We start from the raw sequence: 21,768 nt of genomic DNA on the forward strand, positions 1-21,768 counted from the left end.
GGCATTTTAATGAAATCACTTTTGGGAGTGGCATTCCAGCGAAACCCTGTTCTGACAATGGCTAAATGTCAATTTTCTCATTTCTAGGAGGGAGGGAGTAATATAATTGGCAAAATTTGCTATAGGACACTCAAAAATGTGTAATTGGCTGAGAGACACTGTAAAAACGTGACACGGCTGATGGACACTACAAAAATTGTATAATTAGCTATAGGACACCGGAGACAATATTTTATAATTTCCCTTTTATAATTTATGGGTCAAAAGAGGTGAGAAATTTTTCGAAATGGCGAAATTGCCCCTGACGCCATCTTCCCACGGCTCGCCCATCCACGACAGGTTCCCAAGAACACCTGCGCTGGCGGAGAGTCGTCGTCCTCATCATCGCGGCGCTGGCGCCTGCGCGACCTCATCAGCGTCGGTGTCGGCAGCTGATCAACAACTGCTGCTGCGCAACAGAAACAGGCAAACAGCAGAGCGTCATCAAGAAGCTAGCGACGAAGAAGGCCGTGGTCACCGAGATGGACATGGCCACCGTGACCGTGCATAAGCTCTTCTACAGCAAGGGTGCCAGCGACCGGCAGCCACAGCAAGCCTCGGGCGTACCAGCCAGCGTTCAAGTCGCCGGCCTCGCGCGCGGCCACCTCCTGCCCGCGCTCCGCGCTGCCGCGAGGCCGCCGCGCGCGGACGCCTCCTGCCCGCGCTCCGCGCCGTCGCCGGCCTCGCGCGCGGACGCCGCCTGCCACGCGCTCCGCGCCGCCGCGGCCGCAGCCGTCGCCGGCCTCGCACGAGGCCGCCTCCTGCACGCGCTGCGCGCCGCCGCGGCCGCAGCCGTCGCAGGCCTCACGCGTGGCCGCCTCCTCGGCGCGCTCCGCGCCGTTGCGGCTGCCGCCGTCACAGGCCTCGCATGCGGCCGCCGGCTGCTGCCGTTGCAGGCCTCGCGCACGGCCGCCTCCTCTGCGCGGTCCGCGCCGCCGCGGCTGCCTCCTGCCTCGCCGTCGACAACCTTGTGCGGCGGCTGCTTCCAGCTAATTTTGTGATTTCAGGTGGAGGAAGATGGTGCCAGGGGCAATCTCGCCATTTCGATTATAAAATATTGTCTCTGGTGTCCTATAGCTAATTACACAATTTTTTCATCAGCCGTGTCACGTTTTTGCGGTGTCTCTCAGCCAATTACACATTTTTTGAGTGTCCTGTAGCAAATTTTGCCAATATAATTAGTGATGATAGAGGTGCACGGGACGGGGTGGGGTGGGTGTTGTTGCGGGGGGGGGGGGGGATGGTGTAGTATGTGAGGGGGAGCATTTTAGTTACTATGCACCCCAGCGCGGTATAGTATGTACATATGTATATATGTATATATATATGTATATGTATATATATATATATATATATACGGTGGCGCTACACAGCGCCACCCACAGGCGCTGCGCGCCACGAAACAAAATGGCGCCAGACACAAACGAGGAGAGGTCAGCCCACCACCGACAAAATCCCACCAACGAGGCATCCAACCCACCCGCGGAGTTAAAATTTAACTTAGATACAGTTGGTGGTGGTGGTGCGGTGATATCGTTGAGGAGTTAATATTATGCGATGATTCCGTTGGTCTGAGTTAAAGTTTAACTTAGATACAGTTGGGTGGTAGGGTAAAACCAACGGAGTTAAATTTTAACTTAGAAACAGTTAGGTGGTGGGTGCGATGACGTTGTTGAGGAGTTAATATTATACATGGTTTCAGTTGATATGAGTTAAAGTTTAACTTACGCACAATTGGGTGGTGGGATGCGATGACATGGTTTTGGAGTTAAAAAATTACTTCTTGTTGTTCAATTCTGGATGATATGTGATTAGTCTGGTCGCTGCTGAGTTAAAAATTAACTCGCGAAACAAAACTGCGGGACATCGTTGTAGAGTTAATTCAGTTTGTATGAGTTAAATTTTAACTTGTGTACAACAAGATTTTAACTCAACAAATACATCCTCACAATCTATAAGCGTAAGTTAAATTTTTGTCGGGACTTGCTCCGGACGTCAACGGCGAAGCGTCATGGAGGTGTTCGCCGCTGCTCCTCCATGTCCTTCGGTGTTCGAACTCGCCGCCGCGGAGGTCGCCGCCATGTGCGTGGGGCGCGGAGCGGCGGCCCGATCCGCCGCCGCCGCGGCTGTCGCCCGCAGTCGCCCCGTCACGGGATCCGCCGTCGAGCCACCTGCATCCACACCTGATGCGCACCACCGCAGCCGGATCCGTGTACGTGGGGCGCGGAGCGGCGGCCGGATGCGCCGCCCCCTCGCCTCGCCATGCCATGTTGGATCCACCGACGCCGCGCCTTCCCGTGCAGGATTATCCCCGGATCCGTCATCGCACCGGATACGCCCTACCATGGCCGGATCCGCGCGCGTGGGGCGCAGATCTGCGGCCGGGTGCGCCGCCTCGTCGCCTCCTACACGCCGTCAACCGTCGCCTCCACGCCTGCAGCCGTGCCGTATCGGATCCGCCGACGTCGCGCCCGCCGCCGCTCGGCAGTGGAGGTGGCGCTCGACGTCGCGCCGCTAGCCGTGCCGTGCCGGATCCGCCCAATGCCGCCCACCACCCGCCGCCATGCCCGCTCGCCGCTCTCATCTCCAAAAAAATAGGATCTGGATATGTGGTTGGTTACAGGGTGGATGCACAACACTGGTATATATATACACTAAAAGTTGAGTAACATCAAGTTAAAATTTAACTTGGATTATGGGCGTGGGGGAGGGCGCAGGTGTGGGGTGTCGTGAGTTAAATTTTAACTCAAATACGTGGTGGTGGGTGGGGGGAAGGTGGGACAGGGTGGTGGTGCGGCTGTGTCAGGCGCCATCTAATACGTGGCGCCGGTAGCGCCATATAGTAGTTCTATATATATATATATATATATATATATATATATATATATATATATATATATATATATATATATATATATATATATAAAACGCTACGTGACGCCACTAACAGATGCAGCGCGCCAGGAAGCTACGTAGAGCGACTCACAGTAGTCCCCGCGTCCGGTTTATCCGTTCACCTTCGCTCCCTCAACGGTCATCTCGGTCAAAGTATTACTCACCGAGCGTTGTTTCCGTTTCTATTGTTTTTTTTTACCCCATTCGCTCTAGCACGAGAGATTCATCTTTCTAATCTACACGTGGCACCATGGGCCCCACTTGTGCTCCCAAATTCCCTTTTTCATCGCTGTTGCATGATCAGTACATTAATTCCCAGCAAAATTATGCTTCAGTAAAATTTTCACTCCCTATATATTAGGTGCTCAATAAATTTCTCCAAAGTCAGTAAAATTTTTACTCTCGTATACAGTTCGTTGTGGGTTACGCTGACATGGTTTGGGAGTTAAAAGTTTACTATTAGTTTTTGAACTTATAATATTTGATGATCAAATTCAGGTATTCTTTTTATAATACCCGTCTCCCACAAACAAATCATTTTTTGGGTGAGTTAGCTTTTGCATACTTGTTAGCAGAGAGGATTGTTTGCATTTTTTGTAATTTGTTGTTATCAAAAAAATGCATCCCAATACGTATAAGTTTTTACATATTCATTAGAAACCTTTTTTTACATGGGATGCAGCTTAATAAGCTTAAAAACATGGCGGGACTATGTAAAAAATTAACATGGTATCCTTATTGAGTAATAAATTAACTTGGTATGACAACAAAATTTTTACTCCATATACATCCTCACAATCTACCAGTATAAGTTAAATTTTTATTCGCGCTTGCTCCGGACATCGACGGCGGCACGTTGTGGAGGTGGCCACTGCAGACGTCGTGCCGTGCGCGTGGGCGCGGAGCGGCGGCTGGATCCGCTGCCGCCTTGCCTACCGCTCGTAGTCGCCCGTCACAGCCACGCCCGCCGTCACCAGTGCAGGATCCACGCTGGATCCGCCGTCCCGCCGCCCGCATCCGTGCCAAATATGCCCCACTGTAGCCGGATCCGCGCGCGTGGGGCGAGGAGCGGCGACCGGATGTGCCGGAGTGCCGCCTCCTCGCCTCCCGCTTGCAATCGCCCATCACCGCCGTGCTCGTAGCCATGCCGTGCCAGATCCGCCGACGCCGCGCACGCCGCCGCTCGGCGGAGGCGGAACCGCTGCGTCTCCCACCCATAGTCGCCCGTCACCACCGTGCCCGCAGCCGTACCGTGTCACGTCATTATGTGAGGCAAAATTACACATCTATAATGTGAGGGAAAAAATTACACATCTATAAAAAGGACGAAGATTCATTTTACAGCTTAAAAAGAAGGCATGCAGCTGCAGTATCCATCAGTATTCACTGAAGGTGGACGACGACCACAAACGGCGTGCAAAAATTACACAACAGAATCAGGGGCAACGCGCGGATGTGCTCGCCGACGACCGCGCAAGGCTGCGTCGGCAGAAGGTGACGCCGATGACCAGGACAGGCTTCCTCTGTGCCCCTGATTCTGTTGCAACACGGGAGAGGAGTCAGATCCAGCGGTGCACCGTCTCTGTCCACGAGCTGCCGCCTAGGCTCACTCCCTCGGAGCAAACCACGTCGCCGGTGTAGGGAGAGGTTGCCGCCCCGGTGGCCGATGATGCTGCCGGCTGCCCCCAGATCCGGAAAAAAAAGATGGAGATTGGAGAGTGAATGGGAACAGGTTGGATTAGGTGGGTGCCAACCTAATCCAACCTGTTCCCATTGGTTTGCGATAGTAATAAAATTACTCTGGATAGTGAGAACAAAAATATAATAACAAAAAGTATTTTTATGACATAAACAAACAAATAAAATTATAAAATCTGTGGCACGTAATAGTGAGCAGATGGTTATGCTAACTTGAGTTAAAACATGACTAGTAAGCTAACACCATGTAGAGTAAAAAAAGATGTCGTCTGACACGTATTGAAAAACAATACTCTTGTTGGACTAAAAATGTTAAACTGAGTTAAATAATTACTCCATATGAAACAACATAACACTGTACGTGCTAATATGACCTAGTAGTTAAAAAATTACTATTGAAAACTGTCAGCACACATAGTTGGCAATCATGCGGACATGCAGTAGTCAAAAATTAACTACTAGGTCAACATGGGTGGGTTCAGATGGGGGTGGGGGGTGTGCGCAGTTGGTAGGTCTGATCATTGTGTCAGGTGTTGTTTAATAGGTAGCACCTTAAGGTGCCATACAGCAGTTCTATATATATATATATATATATATATATATATATATATATATATATATATATATATATATATATATATATATATATATATATATATATTCCATATATTAAAACACTCCCTCAAACTTTCTTTTAATTGTTGAATCGAAGGATTTAATTTTTGCATAGCAAACATCATTTTAGTAATTAGTTTTAATGAAAAACAAATCAAACTTAAAAACATAAAAATATACACATGGTTACCTCTATGTAATTTTTACATCGCAAACATCATTTTACATATAATTTCCCACGCGGCGCGGCTCTACATACTATTGAAATTTATCCACGTATTATGTACAATAAAACATAATACTACAATAATTTCCCTAGAGATGACAACAAATTTAACAACATAATAGTAACTACCAAATTTAAACACATAAAAATATATGTTTATTTACCTCTATGTCTCCTATTTATTTCTCGTCCTTTCTGTGAACTTGTAATTTCTAAATTTAATGCACCACGTTCACACTTATAACCTTCAAAATAATTAATATTTGTCAATAATAAATCTTGCAAAATCCATACTATTTATATCAATCCCAACCGTCATGCAAATTACCTCTAAATTTTGTTCTTTCATTTGTCTTATTCACTCTCAAATGGTACACTCAACTAAAAACATTCTTACCACATTCAATTATTTGCGCGGCGTGACTCAAGATACTAGTTAAATTTTTCCGCTTATTATGTACCCAAAAACATAATACTACAAATATTCTATTTTCGTCCTAAATTAATATATTTTTTACTCGTTTCTCTCTCTTGTTCAGATACCGTACACACAACTAAAGAAAATTCGAAATATATACATTTCTCCCCACAGCCTAACACACTAATAATAATTTATGCATTTCTTATGTACAACAAATATAATACTAAACCCATTCTATATTCAAACTACATTCATACTACATATTTATCGACTTCTAACTTAAGTGGTACCTAAAATTTCTAAACATACCATATGACCGAACTATTTACATGTAATATATGAATACTATCTAAATTATTACTTATCCAATACACTAATAATTGTATCTAATACATAAGCCATCGCTAAACCTATACTTAAAAATATTTATAAGTATAGGTTTACCTCTATTTTTTCTCTTGCTGCAAGCTCATCAAAATATTTTCTCTTCTTGCAATCTTCTCTCTTCTGCAGGAGCAGCAGCTCTCCTCTGTTCCACAATGCTACTCTCTCTTCTGTAGGAGCAGCATCTCTCTTCTCTTTTGAGCAGCTCTTCTATCCTCTGCAGGGGCATCTCATCTCTCACTCCCCCTCTTCTCTTATGGTGTGAGGTTCCAACGAAAAGAAAAGACTGTATTGATGGTGCGCATTCATATTTTGTCTATCTTTAGGATCAGCAGGCATCGTGGGAGACAACTTCACGTGGTGAGAACTGACAGAAGGATACTATCTCCGTCCCAAAATAAGCGCAACCATGAGTTTCCATATCCAACTTTAATCGTTTGTCTTATTTAATATTTTTTTAAAAAATAAAAAACATAATTCACACATAAAGCATTATCCATGTTTTATAATCTAATAACAATAAAAATACTAATTAAAAAAATTTCAATTAATACCGAAGATAAAACTTATGGCTTCGCTTATTTTCGGACAGAGAGAGTATGTTTATTTTCGGACAGAGGGAGGACTGTGGAGAAGGGAGCGGCACGGACTCGGAGGCGGCCACGCGGGCGTCAGTCCCGCACCCCCAATGTGCGCGACCGCCTCGGTCCCGCGCTCCCATCGTGCACGACCTCTCCAGTCCCGCTTTCCTGTGCTGCACGGCCGCCTTGGTACCGCGCGCCAGTGCGTGTGACCGACCGCCCCACGCGCTAACCACTGTTTTTTTCCTGGGCCCAGAACTTTTACTGTGCGCAAAATTTTAGGACTGATTGGACCAAAAGTTTAGGATCATTATTTCTTTTAACTGTGCGCAAAATTTTCAGGACTGATCGGACCAAAAGTTTAGGAGTTTTGTGGTTTACTGTGAGAGCGGTCCCACGTTTCCAATATGCGCGACCACGGTTTGCGGAACCGAACCCCGTCCCGCATAACCAATCTGTGGGACCGAATCGGTAGCGCTCTCCCGTCCTGCGGGACCGAGGCGATGGTGACCGGTCCCACAATCGACCGCGGTGTCGCACGTCGACCCTGCAGAAGTGCCTTGGTGCCGCATTCCAGCTGTGCGGGTGTTAGTATTTCTTAACGACATTATTAGAAATATAACTCCCAGCAATGGCACAGAAATACCTTTTAGAGAAACCTTATTCTTCTGTGTGCTATAGCTCTTTGGTGAAACTTTCTTTTGTAGATGCCTTTGCTCCTGCTGCAATAGGCTTGCTTTCGGAGATATTCTTCCAAACATCATAATTGTGTACAATATTTTATTGAATAACGAAATACAAACTACATTGCTTATTATTAATTGTCCATATCATGATTATTGATTACATAAATAAATACAAATCATGCAAAACGAAAATATTATTTATGCCATTCTTGCTAGCTACGAACATAATCTTCCCACATCTTCTTAGCAATCATATTTGTAATACTATTCCCACTGATCATTTGATTGCTAAGAGATGCCACATCAATTTGGTATTCAGGCTGCGTTCGTTTGTCCAACAAAATTTGGATGAAATTTTAGATACTCGTGGCACGTTTTTTCAAACTGCTAAACGGTGCGTTTCGTGCGAAAACTTTCTACATGAAAGTTGTTCTAAAATATCAGATTAATCACACATTATTACCATCTCATTTTGCGTGAACCACTTAATCTCTATCTTTATTTTTATCTTCAGGAGATTCAAACACCACCTCCGTGTCACCTTCCGGTAGATCGACAAAATCATCAGGCTCGATATTATCAGGTTGGTTGTCCAGCCAGCCCTCATCACTATTAAGCATCCAGACCATGTTGTGGAACACTGCAGGAGTTGCTGGAATCCGCACTTGGTTCTTTATCCGATGGAAAGTGCCTACTTTGAGGATGGGAAATCGCTTCTTTAGAACCCCAAGATCTCTCTCTACATGGTTTCTTAGGATGGCATGTCGATGATGGAATAACTCTTTGCAGTCTCTAGGTCGACAATGTACACGTCCAAACTCCTTTAGAAGGTACCGGACACCACGATAAGGAATAATGAACTATGGTGTGTTGGCATAACCACCGTCAACTTGAAAAAAATTATCATGTGGGACTTGAAAGCTGCTATTCATTGCTGATCTAAGGACCCTAGCATCGGTTGCATGCCCCAACCACATGAGATAAAAGTAAAATTTAGGTCGAAATCGCAAGCAACCATCACATTTTGGCTCAAAGTCCCTTTTTTGTTCCTATAAGGAGCTGCCTTCTCTCCATCTATAGTTATAGGAATGTGGGTGCCATCAATAGAGGCTATGCAATTCTGCAGCAAAAAGGGACGAAATGGACAAAATATGCATGAGTTATTTAATTGGAGAAGTACTAGATATTCATTTATAGTTTGAGTGTCAAATTCACGTTGAAGTAAGGAAAGAAGCGAGGATTTGTTCTAATATTCCAATGCATTTAGTCGGTATGAGTAAGCTTGAGAAATCTATAGGTGAGAGCTTGGATTATCTTGAAAATCGACTTAATATGTAGATGAAGTGTGGACACGCTGTGCATGAATTCATACTATAGATCTTGAAAGCTTGCATTGCGAGCAAGCATGAACATAAATATCCCAAGTTTCTCCTCAATCCTCACGCCTCTACTATCCTTTAGCAATTCTCCTCCCTAAGATAATTTGCTATTGTCTTGAAAACATGAGGATCCATGCGGAATGCAACTTTACAATCCATTACATGTCCTTCAAGGATTTCTTCAAGCCGTTCTTTACCCGATAGTCTTGAGATATGTTAGGTATTTTCTCACTATTTGTCGTACTGGACAGCATATACAACGCAGGAAAAACAAAAAAGCATCATATCATCGTCCTCTTCTCTCCTTTTAATTTCATGCGCCATTCTCGAACTGATTTTATCACTAAAAGATTATTAAACATAATCTGTGTAACATGACGATGTGCACTGAAATAGAGGCTCATTAGATGGAACTGCAAGATGCATTGCTATACAAAGAGATCATTTTGATGTGCATGCCAAATTTTGGCTGAAATTTAGAAATGCAAGTCATGAGTACTAGATAATCAAGTTACTTTCTCTTCCTAAAAAAACATCAATACACGGTATGATCTACTGAAGAAGTGAAGCTAAATTTTTGCAGATAATTAACTTTGTCCGCTAAGCATTCTTATAAATTGAAAGTTTGCAAAATTATATACTAAGGATCACTAAATCAGCTGAACATTTCTATAGCGAGCACAATATATATCATCAGCTGCCTATTATTTCTCTTGCTGCATTCCCTATCAACCTTAATACTCAACATAATTCCTTAATCCATACAACCACTCCATACATCAACTAGCAACAAATCCATCCACTAGATAAGTCACAAATCTTTTCAGAGTGGGTAAAGAGGAGATCAAGAATTAGACCTGCATCTTGATGTCCGGGCTGTTGCCCTCTACCTTGCCCACCAGCTTCTTGTCCTGTCCCGCAACCGGTTAATCCGTAGCGAGGAAGGAGAGATGGCGAGCAGCGGTAACCGAGGGCGGGATGGAGAGCGAGAAGGAGAGCATGGTGGCTGAAGCAGGATAGAGACCGGCGGCGACTGAGGGCAGGATGGAGACCGGCAGCGGCCGAGGACAGGATGGAGACCGGCGGCGACCGAGGGTGGGATCGAGAGAGGCGGCGGCTGGAGATATGCTGCTCCCGGATCGCCGCCTCCGACCTCGACCCTGCGCCACCTCCAACCCCTAGCGCAATGAGGACTCGAGAAGGGCGAGTGCTATGGCTGCTTGGAATCACTGATTTTTCTCTCCTTGTGGGTTTGGTGTGGATTTGGCGGAGAATTACCCCCACCCCGGCCTAGCCGAACGCTCTTACGAGTTGCGAAGGAAAATTAGGATGGCACACGGGGATTTCGACCCATGCGCCCCCAAAGCCAGCCTAAATGAACAAAGCCTTAAGGTGGTATTAATCTCTTAACATTGATTTTAGGTCCATAAAATTTACTATAATTCAATTGGGTGGGCCTAGCCTAATTAATTCTAGGGAAAAGTCCACTTTGACTATGTTAAAAATAGGCCGAATCTAATTTGTATCCTTCAATTAGAAAACTGGATAGGACGACTCCCCGAACTATTAAAACCAGTGCAATTTAGCTCCCTCAGCGGTTTTGGAGGGTGGTTTTGCTAACGTGGCGCTTACGTGGCATTAGAATTAAGGAATATATATATATATATATATATATATATATATATATATATATATATATATATATATATATATATATATATATATATATATATATATATATATATATATATATATATATATATATATATATATATAACTACTATATGGCGCTATAGGTGACATGTATTAGATGGCACCAGACACACACAACCAACCACCCGACCCACCCCCACGCGCACTCAATTTAAACAGACCATGTAGTCAATTTTTAACTCAGCGACCCACCACTCCGCCGACCCCCACGCGAACTCGATCTGGCGCAAGCCCCACCCATAGTCCGAGTAAATTTTTAACTCGCGCACCACCAAGAGCCACCCACAGCCCACGCAAACTTATCTGGTGCAAGCTACACATTGACTTATTTTTTAACTCGACGTACTGACTTTATCTGGTATATATATATATATATATATATATATATATATATATATATATATATTATGGATTCCCATCGTAGAAACCGTCCACCCACTTTTTCCTCTCCCTCTCCACATTTTACGGATCGGTGACGGCTTGGCGATGAGGAGGAGCGACGGCGGCGGTGGTTCGGGGACAAGGAGAACCAGCGTCGAGGAGGAGTGGCGGTGGCACGTCAGGCCTGATAGCGTAGCATCCATGGCGGGCGCGGCATCGACGGGCGGGATGCGAATTCAACACGGCATGGCTGCGGGCGTGGCGTTGGCGCGTGGGAGACGTGGCGGCTCCACCTCTACCGCCGAGCGGCGGTGGGCGCGACGAAGGCGAATCCGGCACAGCATGGTTGCGGGCGCGGCGACGACGGTCGACTGTAGGCTGGAGGCACGGCGGCTCCACCTCCATCGCTGATCGGCGGCGGGCGCAACGTCGGCGGATCCAGCGCGGCACTGCTGCGAGGGCAGCGACGACGAGCGACTACAGGTGGGAGGCGAGGTGGCGGCGCATTAGGCCACTGCTCCGCGCCCCACGCGCGCGGATCCGGCTTGGATCTTGCATGGGTGACGGCGGGCGCGGCCGTGATGGGCAACTGCGGGGAGGAGGCAAGGCGGTGGCGGATCCGGCCACCGCTTCGCCCCCATGCGCACGGCGCGACCTCTGCCCCCACGCGCACGGCGCGACCTCCACGACGCGCTGCCGTCGATGTCCGGAGCAAGCCAACAAAAAATTAACTTATGCTATAGATTGTGAGGATGTATATGTTGAGTCAAAGTTTTGTTGTCATACCAAGTTAATTTACTCTGTAAGGATACCAAGCATATGATATATGTGAAAAATGGTTTGTAATAAATACATAGCGCATGCTTTATTAAGAAAAATTATCGCACGAAAAAAGCCCTATTTTTTGGGCACCTCATCTAACCGTTTTATCATTTAACGCCGAATCAATACTCCCTAAGATCACGCATATTTTTTTTAGAGAACTAAAAGTTATTTTTTAACTACGTATTTCAGACATCATGTGGGTATTTTTATAACAATAAGTTATTTTTTAACTATTAAATCCAACGATTATAACATCACACAAATTTCTGATTTAGTTTTTAACTACAGTTATAAGATCTTACATCTACGAGTTAAATTTTAACTACATATTTCAGTCCCCGTATATGTGTTTGTACAACATCATGTTTTTTTAACTAATAAAACAAATGATTTTAACATTAGTTATTATCACATCGATTCAAAGTTAATAGTTAACTCATCCATATTTTAAGTTTACGTAACTCCAAGTTAGATAAGTCACATTGTAATGTTAAATTTTAACTCCACAACGATGTCATCTCAACCCACTACCCAACTATATCTAAGTTAAATTTTAACTCCACGCGAAGGTTGGTTGCCTTAGTGGTGGAGGAAGTTGTGAGTGTAATGTTAAATTTTAACTCCACAACGATGTCATCTCAACCCACCACCCAACTATATCTAAGTTAAATTTTAACTCCACGCGAAGGTTGGTTGCCTTAGTGGTGGCGGAAGTTGTGAGTAGCGCTACGAAGCGCCAGGAGTTTGTGTGTGGCGCCATGTAGCGCCACCGATATATATGTATATATCTATACATACATACATATATATATATACATACATATATATATATATATATATATGTATGTATGTATAGAAAAACTATTCTACACCCGGGATATAGAATAGCTATTCTATACCCTCCCTCCCTCCCTCCCAAGGGCCAAACCCACCTCCCACCTTAGTCAAAGGTCAGTCAAAGCACCCCCACGTCGGTCAAAGCCCGGTGAAATCATCTACCAACTCTCCCCACCACCCACTTCTTCTCAGCTCTCGTCTTGCAGAACCGTGCAGTAACGCGACAGCCATCGTGCAGTAAGGATGTGTCTTACGTGCAGTAACAACATTCAAATTTAGTTGAAATATAGTCATGATGGATCTACTTTTGATAAGCACTTTTTTTTCTAACATCATGGTGCAAACGGTTTTAAAACAATCATACATCACATGAGAGATATTGTTATTCGAAGCTTGGGTTTTTTAGATCTTGACTCTCCACAAGTAGTAATACTATAGCATTACTACTCGTTACTACTATGTGTTATGCGTTACTACAATCCCATCGCGACGTTACTGTAAGTGTGCGCAGTAAAGACCATAAGTTTATAGTAACAATGCGTCTTATTGCAATTCTTGAATAGTGTTACTGCATAAACATATGTAGTAACACTTCCACTTTGTGCGGTAACAAGTATATTTAGCATGTGAGACTTTTTAATCTATATTTTTTTTTATTTCTGGTTTACTACGATTTCACCACGATGTTACTGCGAAATATGCAGTAACGTTCTGTATGTTCTACAGTAACAAAGTGTTACTGCATAGACATACCGTAATGTGTAACTGTCAGGTGGCAACGTGTATATGCCGTGCAGTAACACTTTTACTTTTGTGCAGTAACAAGTATATAGTTAGCATATGAGACTCTGAACCCATATATTTTTTGTTTCAATTCCTGATTTACTATCAAAAGTGCAAAAGTGCAGTAACGTCATATACATGCATGCAATAACACTATATTAGAGGGAGAAGACCGGTTTTCTTAAGAAGAGGGAGGAAGAACGGTTTCTCTAGGAGGGGAGTATGTAGATGCATTTTGAAGTTCTATCCTCCACATGCAGTAACACTATAGCATCATTGTGAAAACGGTTTTAAAAATAATACATATCTTGTGAGATATTGCTTTTCAAATATTGGTATTTTGAACTTTAGCACTCCATATGCAGTAACAGAATATGTAATTTGCAGTAACATGGGTATATATATGCAGTAACATGGTTTTACCAAATGTACAAAATTGTTCAAAACACTCGTACATCAATTTGACCTCACTCAAAGCCACCTACAGACTTTACCTATAGCCCACCTATTCGATCTTCATCTCGTAAAACTGACATAGTAAAACTACGATTATCGTGCAATAACATAACTACTTGAAAGTGGTAACATGCACCTATTATGTAGTAACACTTCTACTTTTGTACAGTAACAAGTATATGGTTAGCCTTAGGGAGGAGACCCGCGGCGTGGTGGCGTGTGAGGGGGCGAAGCTGGTGGAGCGGCACGAGCGAGCACGGCATTGGGCGGCGTGGATGGAAGCGGACGGCACGGAGCAGGTGGGGCTAAGATACAGCGGCGCCATGCATGGAGGCGAGGAAGCTGCTACAGAGCTGCGGGTGGGCAGGGCCGTACGGCCATGGCTTCTTACTCTGCTGGCACATGAGGCTGCTCTACGCCGTCTCTGCGTGGCGGCCGGCGCCGTCGCGCCGCCACCACGCTCGGTCATAGGTGAGCCAGCTAGCCGCTCAATCGATTGAGGTGCACGCGCATGTGATCTCTGAAATTGACAGTCAGTGTTAGCTAGATACGGAGATACGGATACGGATATGCGATACGTCGATACGGGGATACAGCATTTTCTGAAAAATATGGATAAGGGGATACACCTCTATATATATATATATATATATATATATATATATATATATATATATATATATATATATATATATATATATATAAAATGAAAATATAAATACTTGCTTAAACTCTTGTAAATTTGGAAATATGCCCACATACAAATACACTCACACATGTCAATGAAATGGGATGAAGTTTGCTGGCTACAGCAACATTACCAGCCCGCAACTACTAAAAAAAAGAATGCACATGTACTCAATGGAAAGAAAAGAAACAACAGCAAAAAGTGTTCAGCACTGTTTGGGGTGGGGTGTGTCGTCCTGACAGAGACGGAGGCGCCGGGAGCTGCGTCCATCAGCGGCGGTGGCACCATACTCGACGGTGGAGGTGCTATGTCCATTGACGGCCACACAACCGACGATGGAGGGGAAGAGCCCTGTCCGGCGGCGGCGGCGGCGCCAGCAGCGCCACGCTCGATGGCGGACGAGCCGCGGCGTCCAGCATCGGCGGCGCGGGAAGCTGCGCGGCTCGTGATGAGGTTAAATGGTGACTAAGATTGAGAAGCTCATACGGCAGTTGGTTTTTGGATCTGTTCTTCTTTGCGATTTTGGATCTGTTCTTTGCGATTTCAACCGATCTGAGCGACATATGTGGGATTGTGGATTCGTGGGGAACTGGGGATGCATCGAGGCGTATCAGGAAGTATCCGGATTTATTTTGGTTATTTGAAAATCGCAAAAATCATGGATACGTACGGGATGCGTATCGGAGCGTATCCGATACGTATCCGTATCGATACCGTATCTGACACGGATACGTGAGATTTTTGCCGTATCCAGGTAACACAGTTGACAGTTTGTTTGGTTTGCACCACGCTCGATCGATTGAGGTGCACGCGCATGTGTTCTCTGATCATTGGAGTGGAGTGGAGAACTGCTTTAATCAACTTGTGTTGTTTTCACTGGGAGATTGTTGCTACTTGCCAGCGACATCATCATCATCCAAGATGCTGCACAGTTGAATTTCCAAACTGCCCACCGCTGCCACCGCTCAAGCCCTCTCCCGCTCGCCGCTGCCATAGCTCCCACAATAATTTTTTAAAATCATAAGTGGGTCCCACATATATTATTTTTAATTCTAATACCACGTAAGCGCCATGTGGGACGAAGACCAGGTCAACATCACCATGTCAGCGCCAAGTCAGCAAAACCGCCCTCCAAGTCCGCTGAGGGAGTCAAATTGCGTTGGTTTCAACAGTTTGGGAAGTCGTCCTACCCGGTTTTCTGATTGAGGAGCACGGATTAGATTCGGCCTACTTTTTTAAGGGAGTCAAAGTGGACTTTTTCCTTAATTCTAACATGAGAGCCTGGCGGTCTCATAGGCTAGGCCGCATGGGGCGGGCCGCAGGCTGCCTGAGACCCAGAGCTGGCGGCCAACGAAGATGGGTTCAGGCCGGTGGTAGCAGGCAGGCAGCAGCTGAGGTCTCAATTGGTTTTCTGAGTTCTCATCTTATCTGATTTGTGGAGTTGTGTGATATGTTGGAATTAATAGATGGGCTAAGGCCCATTCGAAGATTAATTCTTTGGAAAATCACAAAAACCCACCTCATGGGATGGCATGCATGTGGAGTCTAGCACCACCTTGCTTATTCTAGGAGAGGGGGACCTCCTTAAAAGGGAGGATGCCCTCCTAGCCACTTGAATCATGTGTGGTGGACAGAAGAGGGGAAAGACACGCGCGCTCGCTCGCTCGCCTCGCCTGGCCTGCCAGGCGGCGCGCGTGCACGACGTACGCGTCGAATAGTCCGAAAAATTGGCTCCTCACCCTTGCGCAGATGCAGCCTCCTTTTGCAGTTTTGTTTTGCTGCGGGAAATTCGGATTTGTTTTGTTTTGGAAACATTCCGGAAAATCCTGTGCGTGAAAACGGCGTGGATTCCGGATAAGTTACGCGCGACTTATCCGGTTCGGTTACGCGGAGTGGAGATCGTGCGGGCGCCCTGATCAAGCGACCTATCTCTATATAAACCGAGCCGCCGCCTTCACGCAACACACGAGAAAAATCAATCTATGGTTTGCCTCCTACTCTGTACTGCGCCGTCGCTCGTAGACTACTCTATCCCGCTCGCCAGCGTGCACCGGCGATTAGGAGAGCAGGTCTCTAGAACCTCTGCCTTCGACGTCCTGCACCGGGAGAAGGCGGCAATAAGGTTTTTGGGAAGCGCTTCGCACAACTGCTCCCTATTCGTCCGCGACGGCTCGCCTTCCTCTCCGCTCGCGTGCTTCGCGCCTTCGTCGACGCTCGCAACCGCGAGTAGTTCCTGCCGAGCAACCGGTCTTTCTGCCACCTCGGTACGTGTTCGATATGTTGCGCATATTTGATCTGTTCATGTTTTACTGCTTAGTTTACATGTGTAGATCTAATGATGCGTTAATGCTAGTATACATCTGTAATGTCATGATTTATTTATGGAATATATTAAATCATTATTTGCATATAATTTCAACAATCCAAAAACCTTATTCTAGGCGCTGTGATTTTACTATGGCTGGTTTTGCCGATGCACTGAGGCCGGATAAATTCACCGGTGTGCACTTCAAGAGATGGCAGATCAGGGTCACTCTGTGGCTGACAGCTATGAACTGCTTCTGGGTGAGTACTGGCAAGCCTATGGGCGTTCTTAATGCTGATCAGCAGAAAGAATTCGATGCGGCCACTACTCTCTTTGTGGGATGCATTCTTAGTGTGCTTGGCGATCGTCTGGTCGAGGTGTATATGCATATGACCGACGCTAAGGAGTTGTGGGATGCACTGAATACTAAATTCGGTGCGACTGATGCTAGCAATGATCTGTATATCATGGAGCAGTTTCATGACTACAAGATGGCTGACAACCGTTCTGTAGTCGAACAGGCTCATGAGATACAAACCATGGCTAAGGAACTCGAACTCCTTAAGTGTGTCTTACCCGACAAATTTGTGGCCAGGTGCATTATTGCGAAACTACCTCCATCTTGGAGAGGTTTTGGTACTGCACTCAAACACAAGAGATAGGAATACTCCGTTGAGGGGTTGATAGCGTCTCTTGATGTTGAGGAGAAAGCTCGGGAAAAAGACGCCGCGTCTAAGGGCGATGGTGGGCAGTCCAGTGCCAAAGTTGTGCACAAGGCCCAGAACAAGAGCAAGGGGAAATACAAAGCTCAACAGACCACCAACTTCAAGAAGCAGAAGAAGAACAACAACAATCCTAACCAGGATGAGAGGACTTGCTTTGTGTGTGGGCAACCTGGTCATCTGGCTAGGAAGTGTCCACAGCGCAAGGGGATGAAGGCACCTGCAGGGTAGACTTCTAAGTCTGCTAATGTGACCATTGGCAACACTGGAGATGGAAGCGGGTATGGTAATTTACCTACTGTTTTTTCAGTTAATCAGTCTACTAATTGGTGGGTTGATATAGGGGCCAATGTACATGTTTGTGCTGACATCTCATTGTTTTCTTCTTATCAGGTTGCACGGGGTTCCACCGTCCTAATGGGGAATGGGTCACATGCTTCTGTTCATGGTGTTGGCGTAGATCTGAAGTTTACTTCGGGAAAGATCGTGCAGCTGAAGAACGTGCAGCATGTCCCTTCTATCGACAGGAATCTTGTTAGTGGCTCCCGTCTGACTAGAGACGGATTTAAGTTGGTTTTTGAGTCTAATAAAGTAGTCGTGTCTAAACATAGATATTTTATTGGTAAAGGTTATGAGTGAGGAGGCCTGTTCTGCTTTTCCCTTTCTGATTTCTGCAATAAGTCTGTGAACCATATTTATGGCAGTGTGGATGATGAGGCCAATGTTTGGCACTCACGTTTATGTCATATTAATTTTGGCTTGATGTCTCGGCTTTCCAGCATGTGTTTAATTCCTAAGTTTTCCATTGTTAAAGGTTCTAAGTGCCATAGTTGTGTGCAATCGAAGCAACCTCGCAAGCCTCACAAGGCTGCCGAGGAGAGAAACTTGGCACCACTAGAACTCCTACATTCAGATCTTTGTGAAATGAGTGGGATGTTGACGAAGGGTGGAAAACGATATTTCATGACGTTGATTGATGATGCTACTAGATTTTGCTATGTGTACTTGTTGAAAACGAAAGACGAGGCTCTAGACTATTTTAAAATTTATAAGGCAGAAGTTGAAAATCAACTTGACAGAAAGATAAAAAGGCTTAGGTCTGATCGTGGCGGAGAGTTTTTCTCAAACGAGTTTGACTTATTCTGTGAGGAACATGGCATCATACATGAGAGGACGCCTCCCTATTCTCCCGAGTCTAATGGGATTGCTGAAAGGAAGAACCGCACACTGACTGACTTGGTGAATGCCATGTTGGACACCGCGGGACTACCTAAGGCATGGTGGGGGGAAGCATTGTTGACCTCGAATCATGTGTTAAACAAAGTTCCTAACAGAAATAAGGGCAAAACACCATATAAGATATGGATTGGGAGAAAACCATCACTTTCTTATTTGCGCACATGGGGGTGCTTGGCGAAAGTCAATGTACCAATAACGAAGAAGCGCAAACTTGGACCTAAGACTGTGGACTGTGTCTTTCTGGGATATGCTCATCACAGCATTGCCTATAGATTTTTAATAGTAAAAACAGAGGTACCCAACATGCATGTTGGTACAATTATGGAGTCTCGTGATGCTACCTTCTTTGAGAGCTTTTTCCCAATGAAGGATACACATAGTGGTTTGAGCCAACCTTCTGAAATAATTCCCAGTTCAATCACACCACCAGAACAAACTGAACATACACATGAACATGTCTCTGAGGAGGATGTCAGTGAAGCTCCTCGAAGGAGTAAGAGACAAAGGACGGCTAAGTCCTTTGGTGGTGATTTCACTGTATACCTCGTGGATGACACTCCTAAGTCAATTTCAGAAGCATATGCATCTCTTGATGCAGACTACTGGAAGGAGGCTGTCCGTAGTGAAATGGATTCCATTATCGCTAACGGGACTTGGTAGGTGACAGAGCGACCCTATGGGTGTAAACTTGTGGGGTGCAAGTGTGTGTTCAAGAAGAAGCTTAGGCCTGACGGTACTATTGAAAAGTACAAGGCTCGGCTTGTTGCTAAGGGCTATACTCAGAAAGAAGGTGAAGATTTCTTTGACACTTACTCACATGTTGCTAGATTGACCACAATTCGTGTGCTACTTTCCCTAGCAGCCTCAGATGGTCTTCTCGTTCATCAAATGGAAGTTAAGACAACTTTTCTTAATGGAGAGCTGGATGAGGAGATCTATATGGATCAACCTGATGGGTTTGTAGTTGAAGGTCAAGAAGGCAAAGTGTGCAAGTTGTTGAAGTCTTTGTATGGTCTGAAACAAGCTTCTAAGCAAGGGCATGAGAAATTTGACAAAACATTGACATATGCAAGCTTTGCAGTCAATGAGGCAGATAAATGTGTGTACTATCGCCATGGTGGGGGTGAGGGAGTTATTCTGTGCTTGTATGTTGACGACATACTGATATTTGGGACAAACCTTGAGGTGATAAATGAGGTTAACTCATTCTTGTCTCAAAATTTTGATATGAAGGATTTGGGAGTAGCTGATGTTATCTTAAACATTAAGCTAATTAGAGGGGAGAATGTGATTACACTATTGCAGTCCCATTATGTGGAGAAGATCTTGAATCGCTTTGGCTACATTGATAGTAAGCCTTCTCCAACACCTTATGATCCTAGCTTGTTGCTTCGCAAGAACAAGAGAATTGCTAGGAATCAACTGGAATACTCCCAAATCATTGGCTCACTGATGTACCTGGCTAGTGCAACTAGGCCTGATATCTCCTTTGCTGTGAGCAAGTTGAGCCGGTTTACCTCTAATCCGGGAGATGATCACTGGCGTGCGCTTGAGCGAGTAATGCGCTATCTGAAAGGTACTATGGAATTGGGGCTTCACTATACTGGGTATCCTGCAGTACTGGAGGGTTATAGTGATTCTAACTGGATCTCTGATGTGGATGAGATCAAAGCCACTAGTGGATATGTCTTCACGCTGGGTGCTGGTGCTGTTTCGTGGAGGTCTTGCAAACAGACCATTTTGACGAGGTCAACCATAGAAGCAGAACTGACGGCACTGGATACTGCTACTGTTGAGCTAGAATGGCTGCGTGATCTATTAATGGATCTGCCTATTGTTGAAAAACCGGTGCCGGCTATCCTTATGAACTGTGACAATCAAACGGTAATTGTCAAAGTGAATAGTTCTAAGGATAATATGAAATCGTCTAGACATGTGAAAAGACGATTGAAGTCTGTCAGGAAATTGAGAAACTCCGGAGTTATAACGTTGGATTACATCCAAACAGCTAGAAACCTGGCAGATCCCTTCACAAAGGGAGTATCACGAAATGTGATAGACAATGCATCGAAGGAGATGGGTTTGAGACCCATGTGAGTTATACTATGGTGGTAACCCAGTCTATGTGATCGGAGATCCCGTGAATTAGAACCTGGGAAGAACAAACCATTAGTAAACTAGAGGATAGTACTAATATATACCCTCTCTAAGTGAAGATGCATGTACTCTTGCATGTACTCTCGTGAGCTGCAAGACAGGTTGGCTATGCCTTAATGAGTTCTGTTGGCTTTAATTAGCGAAGATGTTGTCCTGCAGAGCATTCTTGAAAGAACTCACATTTGTAAGCTTGACTGTTGGTCGCAGTCTATGGAGATTTTGGGTGAATCTTCTAGGAGGCTTACTAAAGACCTAGGAGTATGACTTATACGCTCCACCCGAGGGGTAGTCTACAGACGGTCTAGTATCAGATAAGACTCTAAGTGAAACTTGCTTGCACAAGACTTGCAATTCAAGGCGTAGTCCATTGTTCAAGTTGTGAGTAAGTGTAGCTTGGAGTTCTAGATGGATGTTCAACCTTAATCGGTCTCCATCGAACCGCTGGTATATAAACAGTACATTGGAAAAGGCAAATCTCAGTGGGATTTTGAGATTTGGTGGGGGATTGTTGGAATTAATAGATGGGCTAAGGCCCATTCGAAGATTAATTCTTTGGAAAATCACAAAAGCCCACCTCATGGGATGGCATGCATGTGGAGTTTAGTACCACCTTGCTTATTCTAGGAGAGGGGGATCTCCTTAAAAGGGAGGATGCCCTCTTAGCCACTTGAAGCATGTGTGGTGGAGAGAAGAGGGGAACACACGCGCGCGCTCGCTGGCCTGGCCTGGCAGGGCAGG

The 21,768-nt window shown here is 45.2% G+C and overlaps 2 protein-coding genes and 1 long non-coding RNA gene across 4 annotated transcripts; 2 read left to right on the forward strand and 1 right to left on the reverse strand.

Moving 5' to 3' along the window:
• Nucleotides 1-286: 286 nt before the first annotated feature.
• On the forward strand, nt 287-1,040 carry LOC127776929 (uncharacterized). Its single transcript, XM_052303484.1, has 2 exons — nt 287-368; nt 460-1,040. The coding sequence occupies exons 1-2, from the start codon at nt 287-289 to the stop codon at nt 1,038-1,040; spliced, it is 663 nt and encodes a 220-aa protein (XP_052159444.1).
• Nucleotides 1,041-2,050: 1,010 nt separating this feature from the next.
• LOC127776930 (serine/arginine-rich splicing factor SR45-like) lies at nt 2,051-2,557 on the forward strand. Its single transcript, XM_052303485.1, has one exon. It carries the CDS (start codon nt 2,051-2,053, stop codon nt 2,555-2,557), a length of 507 nt encoding a protein of 168 aa, XP_052159445.1.
• A 1,019-nt stretch (nt 2,558-3,576) lies between these two features.
• Nucleotides 3,577-6,535, reverse strand: LOC127775724 (uncharacterized). Of its 2 annotated transcripts, none has more exons than XR_008018024.1 (3): nt 6,339-6,535; nt 5,638-5,718; nt 3,577-4,698 (listed from the first exon to the last, which is right to left on the reverse strand). It is a non-coding gene; the product is annotated as an uncharacterized LOC127775724 (long non-coding RNA). The 2 variants fall into 2 exon arrangements; XR_008018023.1 differs by having other exon boundaries at nt 3,577-4,613; nt 6,339-6,532.
• Between the last annotated feature and the right edge of the window lie 15,233 nt (nt 6,536-21,768).

The sequence above is a fragment of the Oryza glaberrima genome, chromosome 6, assembly GCF_000147395.1.
Source record: "Oryza glaberrima chromosome 6, OglaRS2, whole genome shotgun sequence".
Classification (NCBI taxonomy): Eukaryota; Viridiplantae; Streptophyta; class Magnoliopsida; order Poales; family Poaceae; genus Oryza; species Oryza glaberrima.

Bases quoted from the DNA above. Each gene is read 5' to 3' on its own strand.
- LOC127776929 (XM_052303484.1), top strand. From the start codon at position 287: ATGGCGAAATTGCCCCTGACGCCATCTTCCCACGGCTCGCCCATCCAC. The intron at 369-459 runs GTCGTCGTCCTC...GCTGCGCAACAG, and splicing joins AACACCTGCGCTGGCGGAGA to AAACAGGCAAACAGCAGAGC.
- LOC127776930 (XM_052303485.1), top strand. From the start codon at position 2,051: ATGGAGGTGTTCGCCGCTGCTCCTCCATGTCCTTCGGTGTTCGAACTC.